This window comes from Eulemur rufifrons, chromosome 16 (genome assembly GCF_041146395.1).
Source record: "Eulemur rufifrons isolate Redbay chromosome 16, OSU_ERuf_1, whole genome shotgun sequence".
Lineage (NCBI taxonomy): Eukaryota > Metazoa > Chordata > Mammalia > Primates > Lemuridae > Eulemur > Eulemur rufifrons.
In genome coordinates, this window is record NC_090998.1 from 88,476,327 (window position 1) to 88,503,745 (window position 27,419).

General features: G+C 50.3%; 2 protein-coding genes across 3 annotated transcripts; both read left to right on the forward strand.

Moving 5' to 3' along the window:
* The first annotated feature begins 11,462 nt into the window (after positions 1 to 11,462).
* On the forward strand, positions 11,463 to 13,404 carry MIURF (mitochondrial elongation factor 1 upstream open reading frame). Its single transcript, XM_069489753.1, has 2 exons — positions 11,463 to 11,597; positions 13,163 to 13,404. The coding sequence occupies exon 2, from the start codon at positions 13,191 to 13,193 to the stop codon at positions 13,401 to 13,403; it is 213 nt and encodes a 70-aa protein (XP_069345854.1). The 5' UTR covers positions 11,463 to 11,597; positions 13,163 to 13,190; the 3' UTR covers position 13,404.
* Positions 13,405 to 13,451: 47 nt separating this feature from the next.
* On the forward strand, positions 13,452 to 23,555 carry MIEF1 (mitochondrial elongation factor 1). Of its 2 annotated transcripts, XM_069489752.1 has the most exons (6): positions 13,452 to 13,515; positions 19,086 to 19,236; positions 20,312 to 20,489; positions 20,697 to 20,959; positions 21,366 to 22,073; positions 23,080 to 23,555. In XM_069489752.1, the coding sequence occupies exons 2-6, from the start codon at positions 19,093 to 19,095 to the stop codon at positions 23,107 to 23,109; spliced, it is 1,323 nt and encodes a 440-aa protein (XP_069345853.1). In that variant the 5' UTR covers positions 13,452 to 13,515; positions 19,086 to 19,092; the 3' UTR covers positions 23,110 to 23,555. The 2 variants fall into 2 exon arrangements, with proteins under 2 accessions (XP_069345853.1, XP_069345852.1); XM_069489751.1 differs by having other exon boundaries at positions 21,366 to 23,555.
* Positions 23,556 to 27,419: the final 3,864 nt, after the last annotated feature.

Genomic DNA, 27,419 nt, shown 5'->3' on the forward strand with positions numbered 1-27,419 from the left:
CATCCTCACCCGCTGGTGCATGTGACATGCAGGTCCTGCAGCCTTTCTTGAGACTTCCTCCCTCAGCCTCTGTGACTTGTTTTTCTCATGGCTGTCCTCTTCCTCCTCGCTCTAAGACATTCCTTCCTGGTTGTCTTCCTGGGTTCCTTTCTCCCCCTGCGCCCCTTTGATAAGGCTTGCCAGGGCTTGGTCCTGGGCCCACCACTCGGCCTGCAGTTCCCAGCGCTCACGAAGGTGGGGCTGGCTCCACCCCTCCTGGGAGTCCTCCCTCCTGAGCACCCAGCCTGGGGATCTGGCTGCCTGATGGACGAGCCCCCCCAAGGTGTCAAGGTCACCTCAGATACCATAGGGCCAAAATGGAACTCAGCTTCCCTTAAAAATTTATGACCCCATAAGTTCCTTTTGGTTAAAGACACTTTGGGTTGGGTTTTCCGCTGTTTACAACCCAAAGCATTCTAATTTATCTAATGTAAACTTTCCTCGGTGAATTCGTTTGCGCTGTGTTCCCTCGGCCTGGAACATTTTGCACCTATCTCTCACTCTCTCTAAGGCTCCGCTCAGGTGGCAGGTTCCCCAGGAGGCAGGAGCCCTGCTGGACACGCCCCCATCCTCCCCACAGCGCTTGGGTGCTGATCCTCTGGGATCCCAGTAGGCCTCCAGTGTCTCCAGTATTGCCCTTCCCGCACGTCGTCTAACTGCCCACTTTCGTATCTGTCTCCCACTTGGGAGCAAAACAGCTCCTGGCACCGCTTGACAGCTATTTGTTGTCTATGGTCATACCACCCTGAACACACCTGATTTCATCTGATAGCTATTTGTGGGATGGATGACCAAAAATATGAACACGGCTAATGAGTGGAGGTGCTGGGATTTGAACCCAGGGCTGTCTCCCATGCTGCCTAGCGCCCAGACTTCCCTGCTACTCTGCTCCCGAATGCCCCAATCCGCCAGCCTCCAGGCTGGGCTTCTGTAACGTACAACCTACCTGCCCGCCTGAAGACACTAGGTGTTCTATGGCCCACGCTTCCTCCTCTGCCAGGCCTTGCCCACAGGACTGGGTGCCCCCCACCCCGCCAGTTTATGGCCCAACCTGGCCCAGACTTGCCTCTGCTGTAGAGTATCACACAGGAGCAGCCTCCGTGCTGTAATGAAACCTCCAGCCCATCCTGATTAGCAGACCCCCTTATCTTAACTCAAATTTGCCTTTCTACTGACTCCAGGTCTTTAGACAAAGCTTTATTTCTTTAACCAATTACAAATCAAACTATCTCTGAACCCACCTACAGTACGTAAGCCCCTACTTTGAGATGTCCCACCTTTTCGGGCCAAACAAATGTATATCTTCCATGTACTGATTCATGATTTTGCCTGCAATACCTGTCTCCCTAAAATGTGTAAAACCAAACTGCAGCCAACGACCTCTGGCATCTTGGGCACCTCAGGACCTCTTGAGATATGTCCCCGGACCAGTGGTCATTCATATTCGGTTCAGAAAAAACCTCTTTCAATTATTTTACAGAGTTTGAGTTTTTTCCTGTTAACAGCCATTTGGTTCTACAAACAGTGGCCAAGGCCTAGGGCCCAGGTTGGGGGTGGGAGGAAGAAGACATCACCGTCCTGAGGTTTGCAGAGGCAGAGAATTTGCTAACTCAGCGGTTCCAGTTTATCGTGACCACTCCCCGGGCAGGGGCTCAGAAGAGGGCGCTCGGTCCTATGAATCTCCTAAAGGGCCAGCTTCATCTCTAGCACTTAAAGCAACCCCAACGGGATGCTTAGGAAGGATTTTTGTTTCTGCAAATCGCTTCCACTATCAGGAAGTCCCCACACCAGTGTACGAGTAGTTAGACACACGACACTCACTCTGTGGCAATTTGTCCCTCTGGTTCTGATACCCCCCAGTCCCAGCAACCATCCCGTGTCACCCCCTTTGTGGCCACTGGCCTTTCAACTCCATCCTGCGCTCAATTTCTGACTGTTGCCATGTGGCAGGCCCTGAGGAAGACATAGAAACGAGCAAGATGCATTTTCTTCCCGGTAGGAGATCAAGATCACTTGAGAGCGGAAGGAGTTCGCCGACCTGGGCACTACTGACACCGTGGGCCAGGTCACTCTTTGTTGTGGGTCTGCCCTATGCACTTAGGGTGTTTAACAGCATCCCTGGCCTCTAGCCACTAGATGCTGCCAGTAGCACCCACGCCCCCGAAGTGTGACACCCAGAAATGTCTCCAGACACTGCTAAATAGTCCCCGGGGTGCAAAATCACCGGAGTGGGGAGCAGACAGCTGCCGAGCGCCTAGCGTGTCCGCAGCCGGCACTTTGCACACATATCCTCATGTAATCCCGTGAGGCAGCTGCTAGTGTCACTGCAGTGTCAGCTTTTCTCCTGGGGAGCTGGGTGATATCTGCAAGGGGCCCTTCCATTCCCCCTCCTGTGAGATTGGAGGTGAGGAACCAGGATTTAGGGAGATCAACGCCATGAGCTGCTCAAAGGCGCACGGCTCCTCACCGGGATTCAGGACCATGGCTCCGAACCCCTCCCCTTGTGCTGCACTGCCTCCTAGTGGGGGCGCGAGGCGGTCAGCAACCCGCGCCTTTCGGCGGGCGGGCTTGCTTCTCCTGCCTTTCTTCATAGCACACAATGGAAAAGCAAACATATAAAACTTAGAATCACGTAGCCGGGCACAGTGGCTCACACCTGTAATCCCAGTGCTTTGGAAGGCCAAGGCAGGAGGAGCGCTTGAGGCCAGGCATTTGAGACCAACCTGAGCAACAGAGTGAGACCCCATCTCTACAAAAAATAGAAAAATTAGCTGGGCGTGGCTGCACCTGTAGTCCCAGCTACTTGGGAAGCTGAGGCAGGAGGATCGCTTGAGCCCAGGAGTTCAAGGTTGCAATGAGCTATGATCCAGCCACTGCACTCCAGCCTGGGCGACAGAGAAACCCTGTCTCAAAAAGAAAAAAAAAAAATTAGAACCGTAGAACTCTATAAATATGAAAGAAAACCAAACCTAGGAAATAACACAAAATGAAACAGGCAGGGCTAGGGGAACACTAAAGTGCTGGAGGCATGCAGAAGGAAAGGGCATGTCCTCTTCTCTCCCTTTTCAGATGACGAAACGAAGGTCCCAGAGCCTGCACAGGAGGTGGCTGAGCCTTGAGCATGATCACTAATGGAGGGCAGCTCTGGAACACTTGTCTTCCCTCCACAACGGGAGTGGGCATGTCTTCCTCCACCCTGGCCAGGGCCCGACAACAGTTACTAAATCCGCACTGAATGTACTGATGTGACGTACCCATCATAGCTCACCCTTCCTTGATGACCTTGGGGTTGGGGTTGGCGTTGGGGTTGGGGTTAGGGGTTAGGGTTAAGGGTTAGGGTTGGGGTTGGTGACCTGTCTCCCAGGCTCCTAACTCCCATTATTATCAGGAGTACCTGTCGATATCTGCCCCACTGGCTTGTCCCCAGTCAGCCCCAAGGACCCCTGCACCCTTGCAGATCCCGGGCAGTCATCCCCTTTTGTTGGGATTCACTTGTCCCCATCTGCCTCCCTGAGGACAGAGGCCACCAAAGCATGTGTCAGTGGGAGGCTTTGCCAGGTAGCGTTGTCAACACCCTTAGACGTCACTGCTCACAGTGCAGGGATGGTTGCAGGTTTTGCCTCGCTGGTCAGATAAGAGGGGCCTCAGGCTGCTCCCCACTCCTCTGACCAGGCAGACTTTCTTCCTCCGATGATCTGAATGAGATGACCATGAGTGTGGTTTTTTCCGTCGTGGAGCCGGATGGGTTTGGAGAGGCGTCTCGCTGTTTTCCAGCCTTCAGCAGGCTGGTGGGATCGCTGAGCCACCCCAGGAAGGAAAGGCTGTTCTGCCAGCAGCTAAGCGCGAGGGCACTAGGAAGTCAAGTTCTGGGAGTCACAGGACCAAGAGCATGTACAAACATCACAACGCGTCACACCTAAATCACACTCAGGGTCTTTCCAAGATTCTGTTCTTCCTCTGGAATATATTTCACCTCAGTCCCTGCTGCTGCATCCTCCCAGGGCCCTGAGCTGGGGACGCAGCAATCATCCCATGCTTTCCCTTCTCCCTCCCTCAGGCTTGACCAACCCATTCTCCACACAGGGCCAATAGCAGCCCCGATGGGCCTCTGTGCAATCTGGAAAGGCATCCCTTCCTCCAAACATTTTACTTCCATCTACTGAAAAATTGCCATAATATACTGATTTTGTTAGACCGATACACTGCCTACTGCCAAAGAAATGTCACAAGAAACGTACACTTCTACAAGGTCTCTGATGTGAAAGGTGCTCCCTGGATGTGGTACTCTTGTGCAGTGTGTAACATGAACCACCATGTCCAGCGGCCCTGCCTCTGCGTTCTAGATCTGATTCTATCACCTCCCCCAACTTTAAAATAGTCTATAGCTCCCCATCACTACAGTGCCAAGTCAAAGCTCCTGATAGACCTTCCAGGGAGTCCCTGCTACCCTTTCGTGCTACCTTGTCTCATCCCCTTGGACTGGAGTAGACAGCTGACCCAAGGCAGCCACTGCACCTGCAGTGCAGGTAGCACTGCCCAGGGCATGGTGGTTTGAAGAGGGGAGCAGGGCCAATGGGAGGAAGCAGAGGAAGCTGTCTGGAGACGGGGGATGGAGCAGGTGCAAGCAGAAGCGGCTGCTAGAGAGCTCCTTGGGACAAACCCCACCTGAGCAGCCTGAGTGGAGCTCTGATCCACGAACTCAAAGTAGCCCTACCGGAGCTGTGCTTGGGAGAGGCCACCCCGACTCAGGAATCAGCAAAGTCTAAGCAGTCATGATATTCTAATATTTCATAAATGTCTGACAGCCATTTAGAGAAAAGACTAATTATAATCCCTACCGCACTCCTTATATCAGAGTGAATTCCAGGTGAGTACACCAAAGGAATAGACTCTTTTTGAAGGAAAAATTCGGCCAGTCCTTATTTTAAGATTCATTGCTTTGTGTCTGGAGCTGGGAAGCCGAGTCAGAGCGCGTACTCGCCGAAAGGCAGGCGGGCAGTCGGGCTGCTGTCCGATCCCTTTTCCTGCCAGCGTGGAAGGAAACCCTGGCGAGGCCCTGGCAGACTCAGCAGGCCACAGCCGCTCAGTGGGTGATATAAACAAGCGAGCACCCACGGAGGAGACCACAGGGCGTGACAGGTGGCGGGGTGAGCTGGGAGCTCACACTCTGTCCACGGTGGAGGCTGCTCCTCAGCAAGGTGGGGGGCCCAGGGCTGCCAGGGGGCCCAGGGCTGCCAGATCTTGTGATTATCTACATGAACCTGGAAAGCCGCCTTTGATCATTTTCTGGGTCTTACAAAGCTCTGTGTGGAGTAAGCAGAGCACTTCTTGGTCCAGTCCTGCATGCAGGCCTCCAGTTTGCCCCTCGAGGAGACAGAGGCTATAATCAGCCTGGGTGGCGCCACCTGGTCTGTAAAATGGGTACATTGATACTCAGCGCTCAGAGGACTGTAGTGGGAAGTCAGCTGGATAAAGTATGTAAAGGAAATCCAACTACCATCCATTGAGCAATTGTTCCAGGCTGAGCACGGTACTGTCTTCCGAACCTTCTCCTGAGTCCCGAGACTCACAGACGTGGCACAGGTGGGAGAGGGAGGAGCTGGGGGCTGGGCTTAGACCCTGCGCCTCCACCAGCAGCGGCCCCTGACTCTTGCTGCGTGGGGTCCCTGCTACCCTCTCATGCTACCTTGTCTCGTCCCCTCGGACTGGAATAGCCCACTCAAAGGCAGGCACTCCCCCCGCAAAGGGGGGTGTTCGGTGAACAAGCTTACATTCCTTTGCCCTTTTCAACACTGCCTGGCACAATGTGGGCAGCAGAGATTTCACAGGTGAACAGGGGACCCTCTGTCCTGTCCAGGGATATCAGGTTCTATTCTGGTGACACCCGATGACAGCAAACACCATTAGGAGCCAGGCGGCTCTGTTTGACAGTGATTTCCAGATTCCTGGCTGGCTCACAGCCCAGAGCTTTGCTGATCTGGTTACAGCCAACTCCTCCATTCCCCCATCAGCCTGGGTGGTCCCCTGGGAGGGGGTGGGGAGGCAGGGGCGGGCTGGACCGAGTTGGGCAAAGTCAAGGGAATGAGACTGGTGAGACAAGACTTCTCTGCCCCATTGTCGGGAGGCCTGGGCTGCCCTTCAGCTGCCCCCGTGCAGGTAAGGAGCACCTGGCCTGCTCTCTCACGCTCCTCTGTGACACCCCACTCACGGCTCCTTCTCTCTGGCTTTTTCAACTTCTCTCCCTCTTCTGGCCCCTTGTCCCTCCCCCATCAAGGCTAGAATAAGTACCAGCCAGTCCCTGAACCAACCAACCCAGACTCAACACTTACAATTGGCTTTTGTTCCCTGTAGCTCCTTTCATCCTGCAAAATCCCCGCTCCCTTTTACTTCCCATCTACTCCTCAGCCCCCGGGCTTCGGCCCCCACCCCCCGCTGGACCGGCTCCTACACCAGGAAGGACAGATGGTATCCGTTGGGGCACTGGCCTTGTGACCACGCCCTCCTTCCTTTGTGGCCGCTCCCTCCTCCCCTCCCAGGCCTCCAAGACACCAGGAGAAACCCAGTTGTCTGACGGGTTCCTGCCCAGTGTCCTTTGCTCCCCGCCCCCTTAGATTGTGGTATCCCCAGGCCACACCCCAAGCCTTGTCCTCTTTTTCCACCCTGGTCCTGCGTGACTTCATTTGTCCCGTGGATGGTTCAGAGCTCCAGACCTGAGTTCAGACCCTAGTCCTGCCACTGAGGGCTCTTTAGGATCCCATTTCCTTGGACATCACTGGGGCAATGACAGTTTTTATTTTTTGGCTTAAAACAACAGAAATTTAGTCTCTTGCAGTTCTGGAGGTTAGAAATCCAAGATCAAGGCATCAGCAGGGCCATGCTCTCTCTGAAGGCTCCAGCCTTTCTTTGCTTCTTCCTAGCTTCAGGGGGTCACCAGCAATCCTTGGAGTTCCTTAGTTCCAGATGCATCACTCTCATTTCCGCCTCCAGCATCGAATGGCATTCACCCTCTGTGCCTCCGTGTGCGTCTTGACATGGCATCTTCCCGCTCGCAATGCCAGTTCTTCTCCTACAGACCTGTGCTGAGGACGGGGGGTTGGTGCGCATAAGCACTGGCACACAGGAAGAGCTTCCTAAGTGTTAACTCTGGCTCCTGGCTGATGAAAGTCTCAAGTGAGCACCTCAGTGGCCTGGGGACTGATCCCCAGCAGGTCTTGGCCCACCAGTCGGGTCCCCACAAAGCAGCCAGGCTGACCCTTCCCCGATGTGAGTCTGATCGTGGCCTGGACTTCCCACTGCTGTCAGGAGCAGGGCCAGATTCCTGGTGGTGGCCTGCGGGGACCGGCCGCTCGGCCCCTGCCTTCCTCTTCAGTGTCCCCATGTGCCTCTCTTTCCTGAATTCTCTGGGCTGCAGTCCTTGAGTTCTCCACTGGGCCCTAATCCTGTCTTCTGCCTGGATCTCTCTTGCCCCCCGCACCAGCCCGGGGAAACTCCCTAAGACCCCAGGGACACTGAGGATTCTCACTGCAAACAGCCCATGTGACCTGCCTCCACCTTAGTTAGCATGAGCCAATCTCAAGGTCTAATTACCTGCATATGGGCATGGAAATCAAGGCCTAGGGACATTGAGAACCTTGCTGAAGTCGCCTAGTTGTCAGGCTGAGTTTAAATCCAAGGCTGATTGCAGACCAGTGGTGCAGATGGGACAGCCTGCAGCAGGCCTTGCTGGCTGTCCCCTCCCCTCAGGGCAGCCTCAGGCCAGGCAGGTATCCAAGACCCAGGCTGCTCCCTGTCCGAGCTGATGTCCCACCCCGTCTTCCCACCCTGTGCTCTGCTCAGTCGGTGCCCACCCCCAGCTTCTGCGCTGCCAGGCTCTTCTGCACGTCCACAGCACCTGCTCGTGTATGGGGACAGGAAGTGCACACCTTATTTCTACATTCCTGCCTCTAGTCCGGTTCCTACTAGGTGCTCAGGAACTGCTGAATGAGTGATTATTTGGTTAACACATTGGCAACAACAGTGTTGGTGGCCATGGGTCAGTTGGCAAAAATGTTTTGTTGGTTTTTGTCCCAGCATCCCGCCTCAGCCCCCTGGGGCCCAGATCCTTGGCAGCCTGAGACTCCCCCAAGGTCCTGCCCCGGGTCTGGGCTTCCAAAGTCTGCGTGGGGGCCTATATTCCCACCGACCCTGCATAAGCGAGATCGGCAACATTTGATAATAAAGCCAGGCACCCTCACTGCCGCTGCCATGCCTACACGCCCTCCTCTCTTGTCTAACCTTCGGCAGCCCTCCAGGGTAGTCCTGTGGTCCTCGTCTCCAACTCACAGACCAGGAAACCACGGCTTAATTCCCTTGCACCACGCTCACCGCCAACCCGTAGGCCCCTCCCAAATTAGTCAGACTTGGCCACCCTGACACAGGTGAAACCATAACTCTGTCTTTCTGGAAAATGTTCATTCATCCTTTCAACAATTAAATGCCTACTATGTGTGGGTCACTGTTCTAGGTGAACACGTGCTCCCCTCTCACCCTCCAGCCTCACAAGAGGCTGTTGCCATCATCCAGATGTGACAGCAGGGGGTTATGGCAACCCTGCAGCATTAATCCAAGACAGCCCAGAATGCCTCTTGTCCTGCAAAACCTGGTGGAGCCCTGAGATTTGGGCGAGTGCCCCCTGCTGTGGGCCTCTGGTCTACAAAGTCCCCTTGGATACCTTTGGATGCCAGATGACATCTCACTATGCACCCTCCATTGCCACAGGAGCACTGGGGGCAGGGAGGAGCCTTGTCAGTCTGGAAGTAGAGAAGACCCCCAAGAGCAAGAGGCATTCTGGGGGGGCTGATCTGAAGGGCAGACCCCTCCAAAGGATCTCTCTCTGTTCCTACCTCCTAAAAATAATATTGTATAGAATAGGAAGGTCAGGAGAGATATGAAAAGGTCACCTGGTCTGCCAGCTAGATATGTCACCAATTAGATGTATTTGGGTCACCAAATCGTTTCTTTAAAAAAGCAAAGTAGGGCAGTCTGAAAGAGTGGCAAGAACACACATTTCAGAGTAAGGCGGACTTGGGTTCCACTGTGAACTCCTCCGATGCCTCGTCAGTGTCTCAGAGAGATTACAAAATCTCTGTCTTGGTTTTTCCATCTATAAAATTGGGATAATGATGCCTACCAAACAGGGATGCTGGGATTAGACAGAATACATTTATAAAGTACCAAGTCCAATGTCTGGCAGCAGGTGCTTAATGAAGGTGACTCCAGGTGTTGGTGCTGCCTCAGTGTGAGTGGCAGCAGGGAGATATTTGCTGAGCTTCGTCCTTGTTCCCAAGCCAGCCCTGGAGTCCACAGCCACTATTGCTTCTAAGTCCTAAGCCTTCCCCAGATGCCCCAGCAGTTCAGTCTCCCCAGCGCTGCTGGGACTCCCCACGTCCTGGAAACCAGCCTTTGTCTAGTGATCTGGGAAACCTGGAACATGCTCCCAAACAGGTGGGAGCCGGAGACAGAAACCAGCAGCCATCATTGACCCTTCCTTCTCAAACCCCACATCTGCAAATCCAGCCGCTCTACCTCCAAATGCACCCCAGATCTGACTACATCTCCCCCTCCACTGTTACCTCCCTGGTCTGAGCCCCCCTCCTTTCTTCCCAGGGGTTTTGTGACAGCCTCTTGATTGCTCTCCCTGCTTCACCCTTGCTCCCTTCAGTGATTCTCAAGCCAGACTGATCCTGTTAAAACGGAGTCAGGTCCCACTCCTCCTTTGCTCCAAACCTGCCATGGCTCCCTTGCACACACAGTCTCCCCTCCCCTTCCCTGGCCCTGATAGGGCCTCACCTCCAGAAGCACCGGCCCCTTCCCTGCTGCTCCTAGAACATGCCAGGTTTAAGGGCCCACCTGAGGGTGGACCTGGGACACTCCCCTGGAATGTTCTTGCCCTATCCTTGTCCCCTTATCAGACAGGCCTTTCTGCAACAATCCAAGTAAAGAATGTAACCCCTCCCTCCTGCAACACTGCCATCCTCTCCGGAAGGAGTTAGTCCTCCTGGCCCCTATCACCTCTTATCAGCCCCCAGAAGACAAACACTGTGTTCCCTGTAGCACTGTGCCTAGCACATTACAGGCACCCACCTGGAGCTGTGGCATTAATAAAAGAATGGGCAGGCCACTGCCCAACCCCTTCCTGTTAGATACCACCTTTGTTTGTTTTTTTTTTGAGACAGGATCTCACTCTGTCACCCTAGTTAGAGTGCAGTGGCATCATCACAGCTCACTGCAACCTCAAATTCCTGGGCTCAAACAATCCTTCTGCTTCAGCCTTCCGAGTAGCTGGGACTAGCCCGGCTAATTTTTTTCTATTTTTTGGTAGAGACGGGGTCTCTCTCTTGCTTAGGCTAATTTTTCTGTTTTTGGTAGAGAAGGTTCTTGCTCTTGCTCAGGCTGGTCTCCAACTCCTGACCTCAAGTGACCCTCCCAGAGTGCTAGGATTACGGGCTTGAGCCACCGAGCCAGCCTAGATACCACCTTTTAATCCTCACTACAGCCCAGAGGCTGGGAGAGGTTACAAAACTGCCAGAGGGCAGCTGCTCCCAAGTGGTAGGGCTGGAACTGGTGGCCAGACTGCAAAGCCCCAGCCCTAGGCTGGTCTGAGCCAAGCTCTGGGAGGCCCTTGGAGGGAGTGGCTTACGGATTCCACAGAGACATGGTCTCTGTCCTCAAATCTAGTGAGAGACAGAGAAGCACACAGATAAATCTAAGAACAGTGCCTGGCAAATAACAGGCGCCAAGAAATACGTTTTGTTGTTGAACGGGTTAATGACGTGCAGACATTTCTGCGGGGCCCAAGGACGGCGTCTCAGTGTGTCCGTCTAAGTGTGTCAGAGGAGAGGCGAGGAGCGGCAGGAAAAGACTTGGGCGGGGGCGAGGGGGGCATCCATTTGAGGTAGACCTTGAAGGAAGGGCAGGAGTTTGCCAGGAGCCAAGGGTCCTGGAGAGCGGGAACAGCAGGGAAGGATGAAAAGAAGGCGATCTGAGAAACTGGATTTGGAAGAGCTCTGAACAGTGGTGTCGGAATTCCCTCGGGTACCCTGGGACCCCAGATCAGCCCGAGATCAGCACAAAGTGCAAGGGCTGGCCAGGCCCCCTAACCGGCCACAAGCCTGGCAGCAGTTGGGAGGCCTGCCCGGCGGCGCAGCCTCGTCGGAAGGCGAGGCCACCTCCTGCTTTCTCACCCTCTGCCCCCTCGGATCACAGCGGCGCCTACAGAGCGACCACAGCACCGCGGGTCTCCGGGGGCAGGCCTGGCCCTAGCTGACATCACACACGGAGGCGGGGCTCGGCGTTGTGGGGCGGAGCCCTGAGCGAGGGGGCGGGGCCCGAGAGAGAGCGCGGAGGAGAAGACCGGAAGTCCTTTCGCCTCCGCCCGCCCTCGAGCTCCCTTCAGCCCCTCCGCCGCTCTGTGCGCAAGGTCGTGTCCCGGAAGTGAAGGGGCCATGTTGATGGGTGACCCCGAGAGAGGTGCCGGGCGAGAACCGAGTCCAGAGGAGTGATAGCGCGCGCGCCCGCGGGTGAGTGAGGGAAGGAGTGAGGACCGGCGACGGCCCCAGGCGGTCGAGGGCTGCCGCGCTTCCTGTCAGGGCTGCTGCCGGCGCCCCCCGTCCGGCTGTGGCCCAGGCTACCGGCCTGTCCCCCAGGGTCTCGCCCCAGCCCAGTCTGGGCATTCCCCTGGGAGGCCCGTCGGCGTTTTCGCCCCGCGCCAGCCTCTGGAGCCCTCCCAGGTCCCCAAGGCGGCCTACCCTAGCCTCTGGGTCTCTGCACCCCGGCTCGGCCCGGCCCCCTCGCGGGGCAGAAAGTATGGACTGGTGAGGGCTCAGCCGCCCACTCACCAAGCGACCTTGTAGTAACAGCCCTCGCTGTGACAGTTGCCTTCTATCTTATCAAGCACTTCTCTCGTGCATTTTCTACATCTCTTCCACTATGGGAGGCGCGTAGGGTCGAGGGGATCGCTTCAACAGTTAAGGAAAAAGGGACAGGGATGGGACCTTGCTCAAGCTCGCGCTGGAAGTTAGTAAGGCCAGAGGGTCATGGCTAGCTGACTTTGGGCCCAAAGTCCAGATCTTTTTTTCTAGTCACATACCTCCCCCATTCGGTATCATTTCTTTATTTCTGAAATGAGGGTGATCTCTTCTGCGGCATAGGGACGTTGTGAAAATTCTATCATTCAACATATTTTTGAGCCCCTGCTATGTGCCAGACAGTGTGCTGGGAAAGTTCATGGAGCACCCAGGGTGCTGTACACATGGTAAGGCCCCAGCAAATGGTAACGGTCATTGTAGAGACAGGCAGAGTTGGGGTTGGGAGTCCAGCCCTCCCCTTTACAGTTGTTCACCTGTGGACAAGTTACTTCTCCCTGGGAGATTCCATTTTCTCCACTTAAAGTGAGAATAATGATGACACTGGGGTTGTTGATAGAATGAGATTATGTGGCACATAGTAAGCCCTCAACGAATGTTCACTATGATTATGAACCCTGGCCACTTCGTAGGTTCTTAGTTCAAATGTGATAATGGATAACAAAGCATTTTATAAATGATAACGCACTGTGCTTGTATAAGCGTTTATTGTTCCGGAAGGAAGACAGTGGCAGTAAGATATTTATTCTCACTTTACAGAAGAGGAACTGAGACAAGCACAGAGAGGTTAGGAAACTTACCCAAGGTAATGCAGCTCCTAAATGGTGGTGCCAGGATTCAAGTATAGCTGAGTCCTTCTCTTCAACCACTCTAAACCACCCCTTGTGGCAGAGTTCTACTATAGATGCTTTATACACACGATTCTCAAAATCGCCCTGTGTGGTAGGTACTGTTACCATAATGTCATCGTTATCTCCATTTTATAAATGAGCAAGCTGATGCTTTGATGATCTTATGAGCCCTGGTGAATCATCACCTGTACTTTCCCAGCAGGGGGTGTCTGAAGGCTGGGGTCTAGTTCTGGCCCTGCCACTAAGTCCTAGTGTGACCTGGGGGGAGTCTCTGAAACTTGGATTAAGAACCCCTGACCTACATAGTCTGCAGGCCCTTCTGTCATTAATTCTGATACTAGGCTTCTGTGTCTCCCTGTCTGTTTATAGCGTGACGCCTAGTGCCTGCAAGTCCCCCATGGCCCCCTGGAGCCGAGAGGCGGTGCTGAGTCTCTACCGGGCTCTGTTACGCCAGGGCCGAGAGCTTCGCTACACTGATCGAGACTTCTACCTTTCCTCCATCCGCCGTGAGTTCCGGAAAAATCAGAAGCTAGAGGATCCTGAGGCCCGGGAGAGGCAGCTGGAGAAGGGCCTGGTCTTCCTCCACAGCAAACTAGGGGGGATTATTTAGGATCTTCTCATTTTCCCTCCTACCTTAATTCCAAGGGAAGGAGGACAGAGGTGCCTTCTGCCGACACTCCTCTTTTCCATCCCCACCTTACAGATGCATTAAGAAGCCTCAGGTACGTAGACCCTTGTTTCTATAGGTTTCATTGTTTCTGATGCAGGGGACCAGGAAAGGCAGAACCTTCCTTTTCGGTAATCAGAGTCCTTCCTTTAGTCATTAGAAATCGATGGAGAGCTGGCGTGGTGGCAGCATCTGTAGTCCCAGCTACTTGAGAGGCTTCTCTCTAAAAAAGGAAATCAATGGAGGAAATACAGATATATTAACAGAAGTGAGTTCTCTTACTGAGAAAAAATAGGCCTTGAGTTTCAAGCTCCACCAGAACAGAATTGCTGTCACTATTTTATATTATAGGACACTTTACATGTGAAAATGTTAGAGAACACATTGATTAAAACCATTAGAGTTCAGTTCCAAGCCAACTTATTCTTGAGTGGGTCAGATTACATTCGCTAAAACATAGCTATATTCTGTTACAACAGTCTATAAAGCAAGTCTAGTATACAGACTTAAGAGTTAAAGTGCTTGGGTTCAAATCCTGGCACTGCTAATAATAGCTGTGGGATTTGAGGCAAGTCACTGAACCTTCCAGGCCTCCATTTCCTCATCTGTAAGAGGGAAATACCTCTTCAGGTTAGTATGAGAATTAAATACGACAGTACACACCCAGCACTTGGAATGGTACTTGGTGAGTGGTATGTTGGCTCTGTTTACTCTCAATGCCAGTGTCATCAGAAAGTCCCACTGTAACATGATGATTATATTTAATTCAGCGACCTTCCCAGAGGACATTACATAGCCTTGGCGTTCTGGTCAGCTCTGGGATAGGAATGAATGTTATGGTTCATCGAAGAACTCAGCTAATGAGGAGATCAACAGGAATTAATTTCAGCACGAGCAGCTCTATACTAGGGAATTGTGTAAATAGCTGTGGAGACGGTGACAAAGACTTAACTCTGCCTTGGGTAGGGTCATGGGAGGGGATCACAGGTGGCTATGGAAAAGAAGACATTTGAGTTCTGCCTCAAATGAGAAGTAGAAGCTTGCCAGGCAAGGGGGAACAAGAATAAGTGAATGCCTGGAAGCAGAAACTCCATTTTGTAGTCTGGAACTTGAGTCTGGTGTGGCTAGACTGGCACCCCTGTAGGGCAAATGGCTGGAGTTGAGGCTGGGCCAGGTCTGGAAGGACACTGAATCCCACTTAAGGAGATTGTAGTATCTGATTATGGGCAGAACATCACAGCTTTGTAAGCAGGGAAGGACATAGCTACTTTTGTGCCTTGGATGAGCATGCCGGTGGCACTGTGGAGAATACGCTGGTGAGAGATGCTAGAGGCAGCAGATCTGGCCAGGTGAGATTGAGGGACTGAGGTGGTGGGGTTAGCCACACACAAATACGGTGTGTACAACAGCAGGACTTGGTGCCTAGTTGGCTGAGGCAGGAGGAGAAAGGCCAACACCACAGTGTAAGGCCTGCCAGCTGAGTGGAAGGTGCTGTTTTGACCTGGGACAGGGAAAGCAGGAGGAGGAGCCTTATGTAATGGCTTTTGGTTCTTCTCAGCCACTTACGGTTGGCAGACCTGCCCTTGGCAGTACAGCGCCAGAGGTGGGGTGATGCCCATGGAGCCTGCACGGGGTGGGGGTGGGGGTGGGGGTGTGGATAGATCCAGAAGGGAGTTAATGAGCTACTTGAAATCTTTGATCCCTATTCTTTGTTTGACTGTGAGTTGGGCTACATGTTGCCATCACCACCCCTAAAAAAAACCCAACAAAATGCTGTAGGGTTAATAATAAATATCATTCATGCAACAGATATTTACTATGCATAAAACACTGCACACCTTGGGGATATAGCAATGAATGAGCCAAAATGTCCCCAAGAAGCTTATGGTCTAGCAGTTAATAGAGAGGAGATGTGAACAAGGTGGGGTTGCAGGCTACTTGGGACCCCGATAGATTAGTTCTCCCCAGCAGCATGAGTTACGGGTTCAAATCCTGGCCACACAACTTACGGCACAGTGACCTTGGACCCAGTTACTTAACTTCTGCCTTGGTTTCTTCATCTGTAAATTGAAGATAATAGTATTACCTCATGGGATTGTTGAGGATTAAGGGAATTAATATGTGTAAAATGCCCAGCACATAGTACAAACTCAATATATTTTAGCTATTCTCATATGTACTCAAGCAAGACATGTTTATGAAAAAGCCTATGACTTTTTTAAGTAAGATAAGTTAAAATTTTCATAATTTTGTGCTGTCATCCCAGGAAGCTACAAGGCCTACATTATTCATCATCCTTACTATATTGAGGTAATGGGTATTTCTATTCCCATTTTTGTATCTCAGGAGACAGGTTAAATAACTTCCCTGAAATGTTGGCAGAGCTCACATTCTCCTTTCCCAGTCCTGCCTTCCAGATCTGTAGTTCCTTCTTTGTCTTATTTATTTTAGAGACAGGATCCTACTGTCTCCCACGTTAGAGTGCAGTAGCACAATCCTAGCTCATTGTAGCCTTGAACTTCTGGGCTCAAAGGATCCTCCCACCTCAGCCTCCCAAGTAGCTAGGACTACAGGTGTGTGCCACCATGCCTGGCTGATTTTTTTTATTTTTTAAAATCTTATTTAGTTAGTTAGCTAGCTAGTTATGAGATAGGGTCTTGCTCTGTTGCCCTGGCTAGAGTGTAGTGGTGTCATCATAGCTCACTGCAGCCTCAAATTCCTGGGCTCAGGCCATCTTCCTGTCTCAGCCTCGTGGGTAGCTGGGATTATAGGTATGCACCACCATGCCTGGCTGATTTTTGTATTTTTTGTAGAGAAGAGTTCTCCCTGTGTTGCTCAGGCTGGCCTTGAACTCCTGGTCTCAAGGAGTCCTCCTGCCTCGGCTCCACAGTGCTAGGATTATAGGCATGAGCTGCTGCACCTGGCCTCTGTTTTTTTGTTTTAGCCATTTTAACGTTTTTTTTTTTTTTTTTTTTTTTTTTTTGAGACTGTCTTGCTCTGTTGCCCAGGCTAGAGTGCTGTGGTGTCAGCCTAGCTTACAGCAACCTCAAACTCCTGAGCTCAAGCGATCCTCCTGTCTCAGCCTCCAGAGTAGCTGGGACTATAGGCACTTGCCAGGATGCCCGGCTAATTTTTTCTATTTTTAGTAGAGATGGGGTCTCACTCTTGCTCAGGCTGGTCTTGAACTTTGGACCTTCAGCAATCCTCCCGCCTCAGCCTCCCAGAGTGGTGGGATTACAGGCGTGAGACACTATGTCCGGCCCATCTTAACCATTTTTAATACATTAACTGCCATGCGAGTTGTATTTAACTCATTAGTTTTGTGTCCGGGGCCTCGTGAAGCATATGTAACACACATCTCTTCACCTTGAGAGCTGCGTGAACTATTTTTCAAGTTGCATATAACTCACACACAGAAAACAATAAAAAAATAACAAATTTTTCACTAAATTAGAAAGGATTGCTTTGTTTTTGAAGTTTTTGTTCTATTTTCATAATACAATACTAACCCCAAGGAAAACATTTTTTTTCTAGTGTGGCAGTCAATGTGTTAAGTATACAGTTCAGTAGTAGTAAGTACATCCACATTGTTGGGTAACAGATCCCAGAAGTTTTTTCATCTTGCAGATCTGAAATTCTGTGCCCTCCAGAAAACAGTGTTCTCTCTCAATTCTCCTGAGGAGCCAGGTCCCTCCCTCTTGCCAAGTGCAGTTCTTGCCTCCTAGTAGGCCGCAAGCTAGTAACGTAGCAGAACACGAGTGGAGGACATACCATGGAGAAGCAGTTTCAACTGGAACAAGTTGAATTAACACTTAGAATAAGGACTGAGTGTCTTGTTGAGCTTGTGGATGATCTCTCCTCTTCCAGGCCATCAGGTCTATGATATCACCTGGTCCTTGCACTGGGGTGGGGGGCATGGTGCATATCGCACCAGCATAGGAAAAGCCTTTAACAAGCCTGCTCAACTTAATAGTTTTGATCTCAAGCCCAGGATAGCATCAGTATGAGACCACTTTAGCTTAGTCTCAAAAGGTGGAATGTGGCTGGGTGCAGCGGCTCATGCCTGTAATCCTAGAACTTTGGGAAGCCAAAGCAAGAGGATCGTTTGAGGCCAGGAGTTGTGAGATCAGCCTGGGCAACAGAGCAAGACCCTGTCTCTACAAAAAATAAATTAGCCAGGCATGGTGACATGTGCCTGTAGTCCCAGCTACTCAGGAGGCTGAGGCAGGAGGATCACTTGAGCCCAGGATTTTGAGGTTGCAGTGATCTATGATGATGCCACGGCACTCTAGTCTGGGCAACAGAGTGAGAAATCAACAGGTGGAATGTCACTCAGAGGATATTCCAGATTGCTGCCTGCCTTCTGGAAGCTGACCTTTTGTCCTGTGGATGGAAATCTTAAAAGATTTAGTGATAGCCCATATTTGTACAGCATATTTACAGTTTATAAAGTGTTCATACACAGTATTTTAGACATTTTTCGTCACTATAACCCTATGATTTGGGCCATGCATAGATCATTATCCTCTTTTTATAGCTGAGGTCTTAAGTAACTCATTTGATGTCACCCAGCTAATAAGTCAGGGTATAAGGCAAGTAGCTAATCTCAGGAATTCCAACTCAAACCCATGCTCTCTTCTATTATGCTACACCACCACTTTGTTCTTACCAGTCATCGGAAGGGGCAAGGACTAAATGGCCCGTGGAGGCCCCTGCTGGCTTCTGCTTGGAGGGAGGAGGTGCCGTTCTAGTCCTGCTGCAACAGTCATGGATCATTTAGCGAGCGCTTGCATCCAGTGGTTCTCCCTATTATAAATACAGCAGTAAGGTTCTTTACTTTTTAAAAGATAAAACAGGAGACTTATGTGCAGAGAAATGTGTAGTGTCCTGCCTTTTTCCTGATTGGGTTCTCTACCACAGCTGAGTTTGATTATGTCCCATCTCTGTCTCAGTGGCCCCTGGAGGGAGGATGGCTAATGTTCTTGCCTGACCCTGCCTGCAAATACAAAGTTTAACTCTTCTTGGCCTTGCGTGCTCTGTGCATTTCAAGTAGGAACATACTTCATTTGGCCAACTAGTCTCTCATTATGTCCCTAAAGCTGAAGCTTCTATTGACTGTACATGGTGGAGAAAAGGAAAGTGTCCCCCGAGGTGTGAACTCTAATTGGGGAAAAAATATTTTTGGCCTTGGCAGTGACTCTTAGTTAACTTAATTGCTAGAATAAGTACAGTCAGGAATAATTTGTTTTTTTTTGAGGGAGGTGGGGAGATAGAGGTAGGGGCATGAGATGTGAAACTACAATCCCCAGTTGTGATAGGGTATTAGAAAGAATGTTATTTATACTGGAACATACTCTCAGTGAGCCTGTCTCTCAATATCCTCCCATTCTGGGACGCTTTGTTTTTCCTTACGTGATTCCTGGTGTAGAGGACACCGGATGTAGACGACACTAGCAATGTTTAGAGCAGTATTCAGATCTGCACCACACTGCAAGAGGATTTGGGTTGCTGGAACTCACAGAGTGTCCTGTACCTGTTGGGGATTGGCCTGCTAGGGGAGGAAGGGGGAGGGATAGTTCTTGAGGTCCCAAAGTCATAATGGCTGTGTTCTGTCTTCATTCTCAGGTGAGCAATGGCAGGCGCTGGTGAGCGCAAGGGCAAGAAGGATGACAATGGCATTGGCACAGCCATTGACTTTGTGCTTTCCAATGCCCGGCTGGTGCTGGGGGTGGGTGGAGCGGCCATGTTGGGCATCGCCACGCTGGCGGTTAAGCGGGTAAGTGGATCAGCCAGGGCCAGGGATGGGATGTAGTCAGGCAGTCTCTGCAAAGTGGAGCTCACCTGGAACAAGACATTGATAGTGCTAATGGAAGTGTAACTTTGCAATTTGGCATTATTAGGTGAGACCTTAAGTTGATTTAGTAAATCTACTTCTAGGACTCTGCCCTAAAGAAATCACTGGAGATACAAATAAATTCATCCCACCAAGTAAAAAATTGCAAATAACCAAAATATCTTTTCTTGACTACCTTGTTTAAAATGGCAACACTCAACCACACATATACTTCCTATTTCCCTTTCCTACTTTTTCTTCACATTTATCTCTGTCTGTGTACTTTAGATATTTATCTTGTTTATCATGTCTGTATCTCCCTAGTATAGCAGTCCCCAACCTTTTGGGGACCGTTTCCATGGAAGACAATTTTTCCACTGACTGGGGTTGGGGGTGGCGGGGGGTGGTGGTGCCGAGCTCAGGCGGTGATGCGAGGCGTCTCCTAACAGGCCATGGACCAGTACTGGCCTGCAGCCCGGGGGTTGGGGACCACAGCCCTAGCAGACTGAAAACGCCACAAGGGCAGGTATTTGGTTCTCTTTGGTTTGCACCGAGACCAATGCCCGGCACGTAGTAGCCACTCAGTAACTATTTGTTAAATAAATGAATCCATGTTCAATATTGTGGTATATTCATAGGTACAATATAGTATAGTTAGAAAATGTTGATGCATTCGTAGGGATGGGAGGGAGTGATCAGAATGAAGGTAAGTGAAAAAATCAGGTTTTAAAAGTGTGTGTAAAATGTGATCCAAATTATATAAATATATATTTTTAGAAAACTATACCAAATATTAACAGTTCTCTCTGGGTTGTGACATCATGGATTAATCTATTTCTTATATTTCCTGAGGTTTTCTGCGTGGAACAAAAAATTCAATAATCTAGAATAAAAACAAAATTATTACAAAATAGTAGTTGAACTTACTAGGGCAAAGCTTTGGGGTGTGGGGAGGGGAATTGGAAGGAAGTAGAGCAAGGCAGGCAGGTATATGTCCGGCGTCCTCTCTGCTATACAGATGTACGACCGGGCAATCAGTGCCCCGACCAGCCCCACCCGCCTGAGCCATTCAGGGAAGAGGAGCTGGGAAGAACCAAACTGGATGGGCTCCCCACGACTGCTGAACAAGGACATGAAAACAGGCCTAAGCCGGTCCCTTCAGACCCTGCCCACAGACTCCTCGGCCTTTGACACAGGTAAGAACGGCTGTTGTTTACCCTCCTGGGACTTCCTCTGGACTTTCAGTACTCCTGCATTCAGCAAACATTTCTTGAGCACATGCATGCCAGCACTGTGCCAGCACTTGCCCTTTGTGCCAAGCCCTTCTCCTTTGGGGGCTGAGGCAGCTGTGGACTGAGCAAGCATGGGAAGAGCTCACGTGCCTCTCTCTCTTGCCTTGGCAGATACATTCTGCCCTCCCCGGCCCAAGCCATTGGCCAGGAAGGGCCAGGTAGACTTGAAGAAGTCACGACTCCGCATGTCCCTGCAGGAGAAACTTCTTACTTACTACCGGAACCGGGCAGCCATCCCTGCTGGAGAGCAGGCTCGGGCCAAGCAAGCTGCTGTGGACATATGTGCCGAGCTGCGGAGCTTCCTGCGGGCCAAGTTGCCTGACATGCCACTTCGGGACATGTACTTGAGTGGCAGCCTCTATGACGACCTGCAGGTAACACGGTGGTTCCTATGAAGGGAGAGGTTGGGGACTGACCACATGCTTCTCGCTAGTGTCATTGAGACAGAAGATTGGTGCCCCAGGCTTGCCAGAATGACTAAGGTCTTGGTTTCCAAAGTGTGTAGCATTTAGAGATCCATACTTGTTATTCTTTGTTCCTGTATCATCTTCAATCCTTTCTCATTTTTTAGTCATACTTAACAACTTTTAAGAAGCTGTTATATTCTTATCCCCATCTCTCTCTAGTTTTCTCACTCTGTGTAGATTGATACGGTGCCATGAAAGAATTCTTAATTTCCGTTCTTGTTGGGGGAGTGCAAGATGGTAGGACCTGTGTTTGGGAAGCACTTCTCTTGAGCGGAGTAAACCCCTCAAAATCTTCTTAATTCTGCTCCAACAGGTGGTGACGGCTGACCACATTCAACTGATTGTGCCCCTTGTGCTGGAGCAGAACCTGTGGTCTTGCATCCCTGGTGAGGACACCATCATGAACATCCCTGGCTTCTTCCTGGTTCGTCGTGAAAATCCGGAGTACTTTCCTCGTGGTAGCAGTTACTGGGACCGATGTGTAGTAGGGGGCTACCTCTCCCCAAAGACAGTGGCAGACACATTTGAGAAGGTAGTGGCTGGCTCCATCAATTGGCCAGCCATCGGGTCCCTCTTGGACTATGTGATCCGACCAGCACCATCCCCAGAGGCCCTGACACTAGAGGTGCAGTATGAGCGTGACAAGCATCTCGTCATTGACTTCTTGCCATCGGTGACCCTTGATGACACAGTCTTGGTGGCCAGACCACACCGGCTAGCCCAGTATGACAACCTGTGGCGGCTGAGCCTGCGTCCTGCCGAGACGGCACGTCTGCGGGCTTTGGACCAGGCCGACTCAGGCTGCCGATCTCTATGCCTCAAGATCCTCAAGGCCATATGCAAGTCTCGTCCGGCTCTGGGCCACCTCACTGCCAGCCAGCTCACCAATGTCATCCTCCACTTGGCCCAGGAGGAGGCTGACTGGTCTCCAGATATGCTGGCCGACCGTTTCCTGCAGGCCCTGAGGGGACTCATCAGCTACTTAGAGGCCGGAGTCCTGCCCAGTGCCCTAAACCCCAAGGTGAACTTATTTGCAGAGCTTACCCCTGAAGAAATAGATGAATTGGGCTACACTCTCTATTGCTCATTGTCTGAGCCGGAGGTTCTGCTGCAGATGTAGGGCAGGTGAAGGCCAAAGCAGGTGTCGGGTGGTCAGGCCCTGAATTCTCCGTTAGACATTCTTGGCTTCATAGTTGGTGCCTCACAGGGTCCCTAGGTGCCTCCTATCTTGCTGGTCATCACCCTGGTCACTTCGTGCTGATTAGAATGACATCTCTTAGTCTCCTATTTTCTCACCCAACACTTTGTATTTTTGTTACCAAACACTGTGCTCCCTACTCGCCCCCCTTGCTCCAGGCTAATTTTTCTGCAATGAATTGAGAAGGTGGAGTGCTGGCCTGAGCTGGTGAGACCACTGGTGTTTTGTGTTTTGGCCCAGGTTTCCTGCTTTTGTCTGGTCTGCCCTGCCCTTCTGCCTGTTCCCATTCAGTGTCTTTTCTGTCTTTTTCTCTCTGGTTCATGCCTTCTGTTTTGCTTTTGTCCTTGGAACATATCTGCCTAATTAAGATGTTGCCTTTTAGTTGAATGTCTCTGAAGAGCTATGACTGCATGTTGCTTAGCTGAACTCTGCAGAGTGAGTGTTGAGACAGTATTTAGGGTTTCTAGGGATCAGGCTGGTGGAAGAGCTGGCCTTTGACCCTGGTTCCTGGAAAAGAAGTCCATTCCCCCATCTCCTGACCAACTCTTATAAGTGCTGAGAACGTCTCTCACGGGAACACTTACTGACTCACAGGATAAACTGGATGCAAAGTTATCTGAAGCTTGTGTTTCCTAGTGCCCATCAGCGACAGTGCACAGTAGGGGAACCAGAGCTGGTTAAGGGGCCGGTGGCAGGTTTGTGTGCCCAGTGTCCACACCTCATCTGTAGCTGCAGGGGTTGGACAGACAAGGAAGGGACGGGGCTGCACGGGCAGCACCTCACCAGCAATGCTGGTGTTCATCTCTTTCCTTGCTTTATTGCCAATTAGGACAAGGCCTTGGAAGGAACACAGGCTTAGCAGTAGAGTTTGAAGGAGGTCACTAGGAGGCTTAATGTCAACTGGAGAATCTAGTCACTAGTTGGGGCTTGGTGACCATGTTTTCTCCCTTGACAGGCCCTGCTTTTCTAGGATGTTGTACTAGAGCAAGAACAGGCCCAGTGGCCAGCCCTTCCTCCGCCAGTGTCTGCCATAGGAACGAGGGAGGGATGCTTCCTGAGGTCTTCAGGCACTGCCAGAGGCCAGAGGGCAAGTGGACATGCACAGACTCTTCCCCTTGTCCTCTCACCCAGCACCTGGGGAGATCGGTGCTACCTAGGAAGAGAGAGCACGTGGATAAAACATAATGAGAGGGAGGTGGATACTTCCTATGTTCCTTCTTGTTTCCTGCTGCTAAAATTGCATTATTGCAGTGTAAACATACCCTGAAGGTGGGGAGGAATTGTTTAATACACCGTGTCAGTGTGTCTTCTTGTTTTGTGTTTTTTTTCTGTTTGTGGCAAGAGGCTGATGATAATTCTGTTTCTCATCTGCCCATCCAGTATTTTGTTCTCCTCACATCAAGTCATCTTATGTTTCTATTCTTACTACCTCTCCATCAGTGGGATTTTGGTGAAGCTCTCTGCAGCTGCCTCATTCCTTCCCAATGACAGTGTCAGGAAATGACTCCTTAAATAGCATTGCCACCTCAGCAGCCCTCTGAATTTAGGATAGAGATTCCTGCCCCCCTTTGGTCATAGATTAGGCTGAGAACGTGGGTTAACCCTGACTACATTTAGAGATTTTTCTGCCTCTTCTCACACACACACATACGCAAGGATTCCTTAATGTGGTTGTTTCATTTGTATAAAGGTGTTGAGAGGGAAGGAAAAAGATAAAGCTGAGAACCTTGAGAGAGATCCTCTAGCTTGGCTGTTCATCAGAATCAAATGGAAATTCAAAAACCCATTAATATATACCTGAGTTACTACCCTGATGAATTGTATCCAGGGCATGGGGTGCAGCCCAACATTGAGGGTTCCGATGTACCCACCTGGTGTCCGTTAGAGGGAAGGGAGAGGAGAGGATTCATAGAATGTTGCAAAAGGATATATTATTCATTGAGATAAGGGATTTGGTTTCCCTGCCATGAGTATTATAAAACAATTTTCCCAAGCTGGCATCTCTGACTAAATTCCACATACTAATAAAATGTTAGAAGGAAAGCTCAAAAAAGAAAAGATTTTAAAGACCCCTTAGAGAGTCCTAAGTTATTTAAGCCAAGTGTATTTGATTTTAGGAAGGGAAATGAGTTCATCTCCTCTCTTAAAGAGCATCTTCCTAAGAGCATCTCTGACTTTTTAACTATGTTTCATAAAACTAAAACCGTAACTTTGCCATTTTATAAGCAAGAACCTCTTAGAAGTCCTGAGAACGAGAAGCCGTGGGAATTCTCAGCCCTGGTTCTGAGGGGGTTTGCTGACCAGGACTGAGCAAGCCATTCTTTTTGCTGCCATTTTCTTATAAAATCTGGAAGGCAGCCAGTAGCCAGGTGCTTTGAGATTCTTGAGTGGAAGGGGGCAATATTCTGCACACATACACACCCATTTTTTTAATCTTTGGGGAAAGATGCAGTGGCTTTCTCCACCATTCTGCCTCCTATTCAGTAACACGCCCACTTTTGCCTGGAGTAATAGCATCTGCTCCTGTCTGGAGATTGTCTTCCCCATCAGGTTAGCAAACCACATACTTAGCTTAATGCATAAAAAATACTTTTTTTTTTTTTTTTTTTGAGACAGAGTCTCGCTCTGTTGCCTAGGCTAGAGTGAGTGCCGTGGCGTCAGCCTAGCTTACAGCAACCTCAAACTCCTGGGCTCAAGCAATCCTACTGCCTCAGCCTCCCGAGTGGCTGGGACTACAGGCATGTGCCACCATGCCCAGGCAGTTTTTTTTTTTTTTTTATGTATATATTTTTAGTTGGCCAGATAATTTCTTTCTATTTTTAGTAGCGACGGGGTCTCGCTCTTGCTCAGGCTGGTCTTGAACTCCTGACCTCAAGCTATCCACCCGCCTTGGCCTCCCAGAGTGCTAGGATTACAGGCATGAGCCACCGCTCCCGGCCTACACTTACGCATCTTAAGCCTAATAAATTCCAGAATTTATTTTGGTTCCTTCCTCTTGCCCCTGTCTATAAAATGAGTTCAGGACAACAGTATTTCACTTTAAATGCTTGGTTGTGACAAGAAAAAAAAATTAACAAAATGTTGAAGCTCATGTTTGGAAAAGCTGTATTGAGATGTCTCCTGGGTCTCAGCCCCTGGTAGCCCACCTGTCCACACGCCACATTAGCCGACTTTGCTCCCGTGTGTTCCACTCAAGTTGAGAGCTAAATGGTTTTGGTGAAGAATCAGCTCAGGATCCTGGAGAGGCCCTGATGGGGTTCTGTACATAGGGGTCCCTGCATGTGTCCCAAGCTCTCTGCCTTGGCACTTCCTTCGTGCTGTGACTTGGCTGAGAAGTTCTGCTCTGGGAGGATTTGTTAGAACTCTGCCCTTTTGCCTGGGCCAAGGAGAATGATAAGAGACACTTAGGATTAGAGCTGACCCCTGTACCAGGCCAGAAGGTGCAGCCCTTTTAGATTCTGCTTTCTATAAGTGGCCAAAATACCAGAGATGGGGGTTCTGTGGTCAACTGCATCCTGGGTGTCGTTCACCTTCACTTTGATCACCTCGTAGTCTTTAAATTCTTGGTCCCTGTGGCCAAGTCCACAACTTGCCTTCTAGTCACTTGGCTGCCCTTGAGTGGTGGTTGATGTGTTAGCTGGTAGATTTGGAATCAGTCACCAGTCTTTCTGTTCTGTCTTGGCTAGGTCCATAAAAGAGCAGCTTAGCCCTGAGACCCAGATAACTGCTATTCTTTTTCTCCTAAAGGGAGGAAGTAAAACTGGGGAACACGATGTCCTTCCACAGCATGGGAAGAAAATAAAAATTTCCTTTCCAACAGCTTTGACTTTGTGTGTGGTATGAAACATTTTCCTACAGGAGTGGTACTGGGTCTCCCTTTCAGCTAGGGAAACCTTTGAAGTGTTTGACCTAGGTCTCCATAAAAGAATGGATGGGACAAGTTGCCACTGGAGTCATTTTTCCATGACCTCTTCAGTGTCAGAACTAGGGCAGTGTTGCTTTCTTTAATTCTCAACCATTTGCATGGTCATCTGCCAGGCACATGGACAAGTCTCTTGACAGAACAAAAGGAGGACATGACCCATGGGTCCTTAGTTACTCCACTGCCATGGATAATGGCTCAGGGATTCTCACTGCCTTTGTTCTGAAAGTCTAGACAACTTGTGTATATCTCAACACTCATGATTTCTCAAGGGGAAAGAAAAACAAGACTTTTATTCTGGCATCCAGTATGCCTTGTGTATACCAGTTATTTTATTTTATTCATTTTTTTTTTCCAGGCTTCCTCTTCTTGGTAACCAGTTATTTTATAGTTGTTGGTTTCATCTCAGTAAATAGTGAAGAGTGCTCTGAGGAAACAGGATGATGTAATGGAGATAAGGGCAGGGGGATTAGGAGGTCAGGGTCAGAAAACCTGAGTTCTCATAATAGTAACAATGGCAACCATTTACTGGGCACATTTTTCTGGCACTGTGCTAAGTGCTTTGCATATATGATCTCACTTCATTCTTAGGTCAAGGATACTCATCATTAGCCTCATTTTACAGATGAGGAAACTGAGGCTCAGAGAGGTTAGGTCACTTAGCCAAAGTGTCCCAGTTAATAAAGCCAGGATTCTTTTGGGTTTTCTCCCAAAATCTGTCTTCTAATTCCTACCCTATACTGCCTCCACTAGGAGCTACCTGACTGAGCAAAACACCTCATCCCATTGGGCCTGGGTTACCATCGTAAGATTGTTGGGCTAGATTGCATCAAGTCAACTAAAGGTTTACAGTTACCTAGAGCAGTGCTTTCCCAGTTTTTTGACTGATACCACAGCCCTTAGAAATGATACTGGTATGGCCCACTCAAATGGAGGTGGAAACACCAAGGTTTCTACCGTTACGGGGTCTGACATTGGAGGAGAGTGCGATGATGGAGTTCTCGAACTCCTGCGATGTTGAAGAGCTGGCCCTGACCAGGACTACCGCTTCCAGGCATGCCCACCTCCAGCAAGTGGACGCGGGTTCTCAAGCATCGAAGTCACCTCACAGGGCCATTAGGATGACTTGCTGGGATGTTGGTTAGACCTGGAGTTACAGAATTGGGAGTTAATCCAAACTACCCTAGAGGGATGCTAGTTGAATAAAATCTTGTTCTTTTCGGGAACTGAACCTACGTAAACCAAAG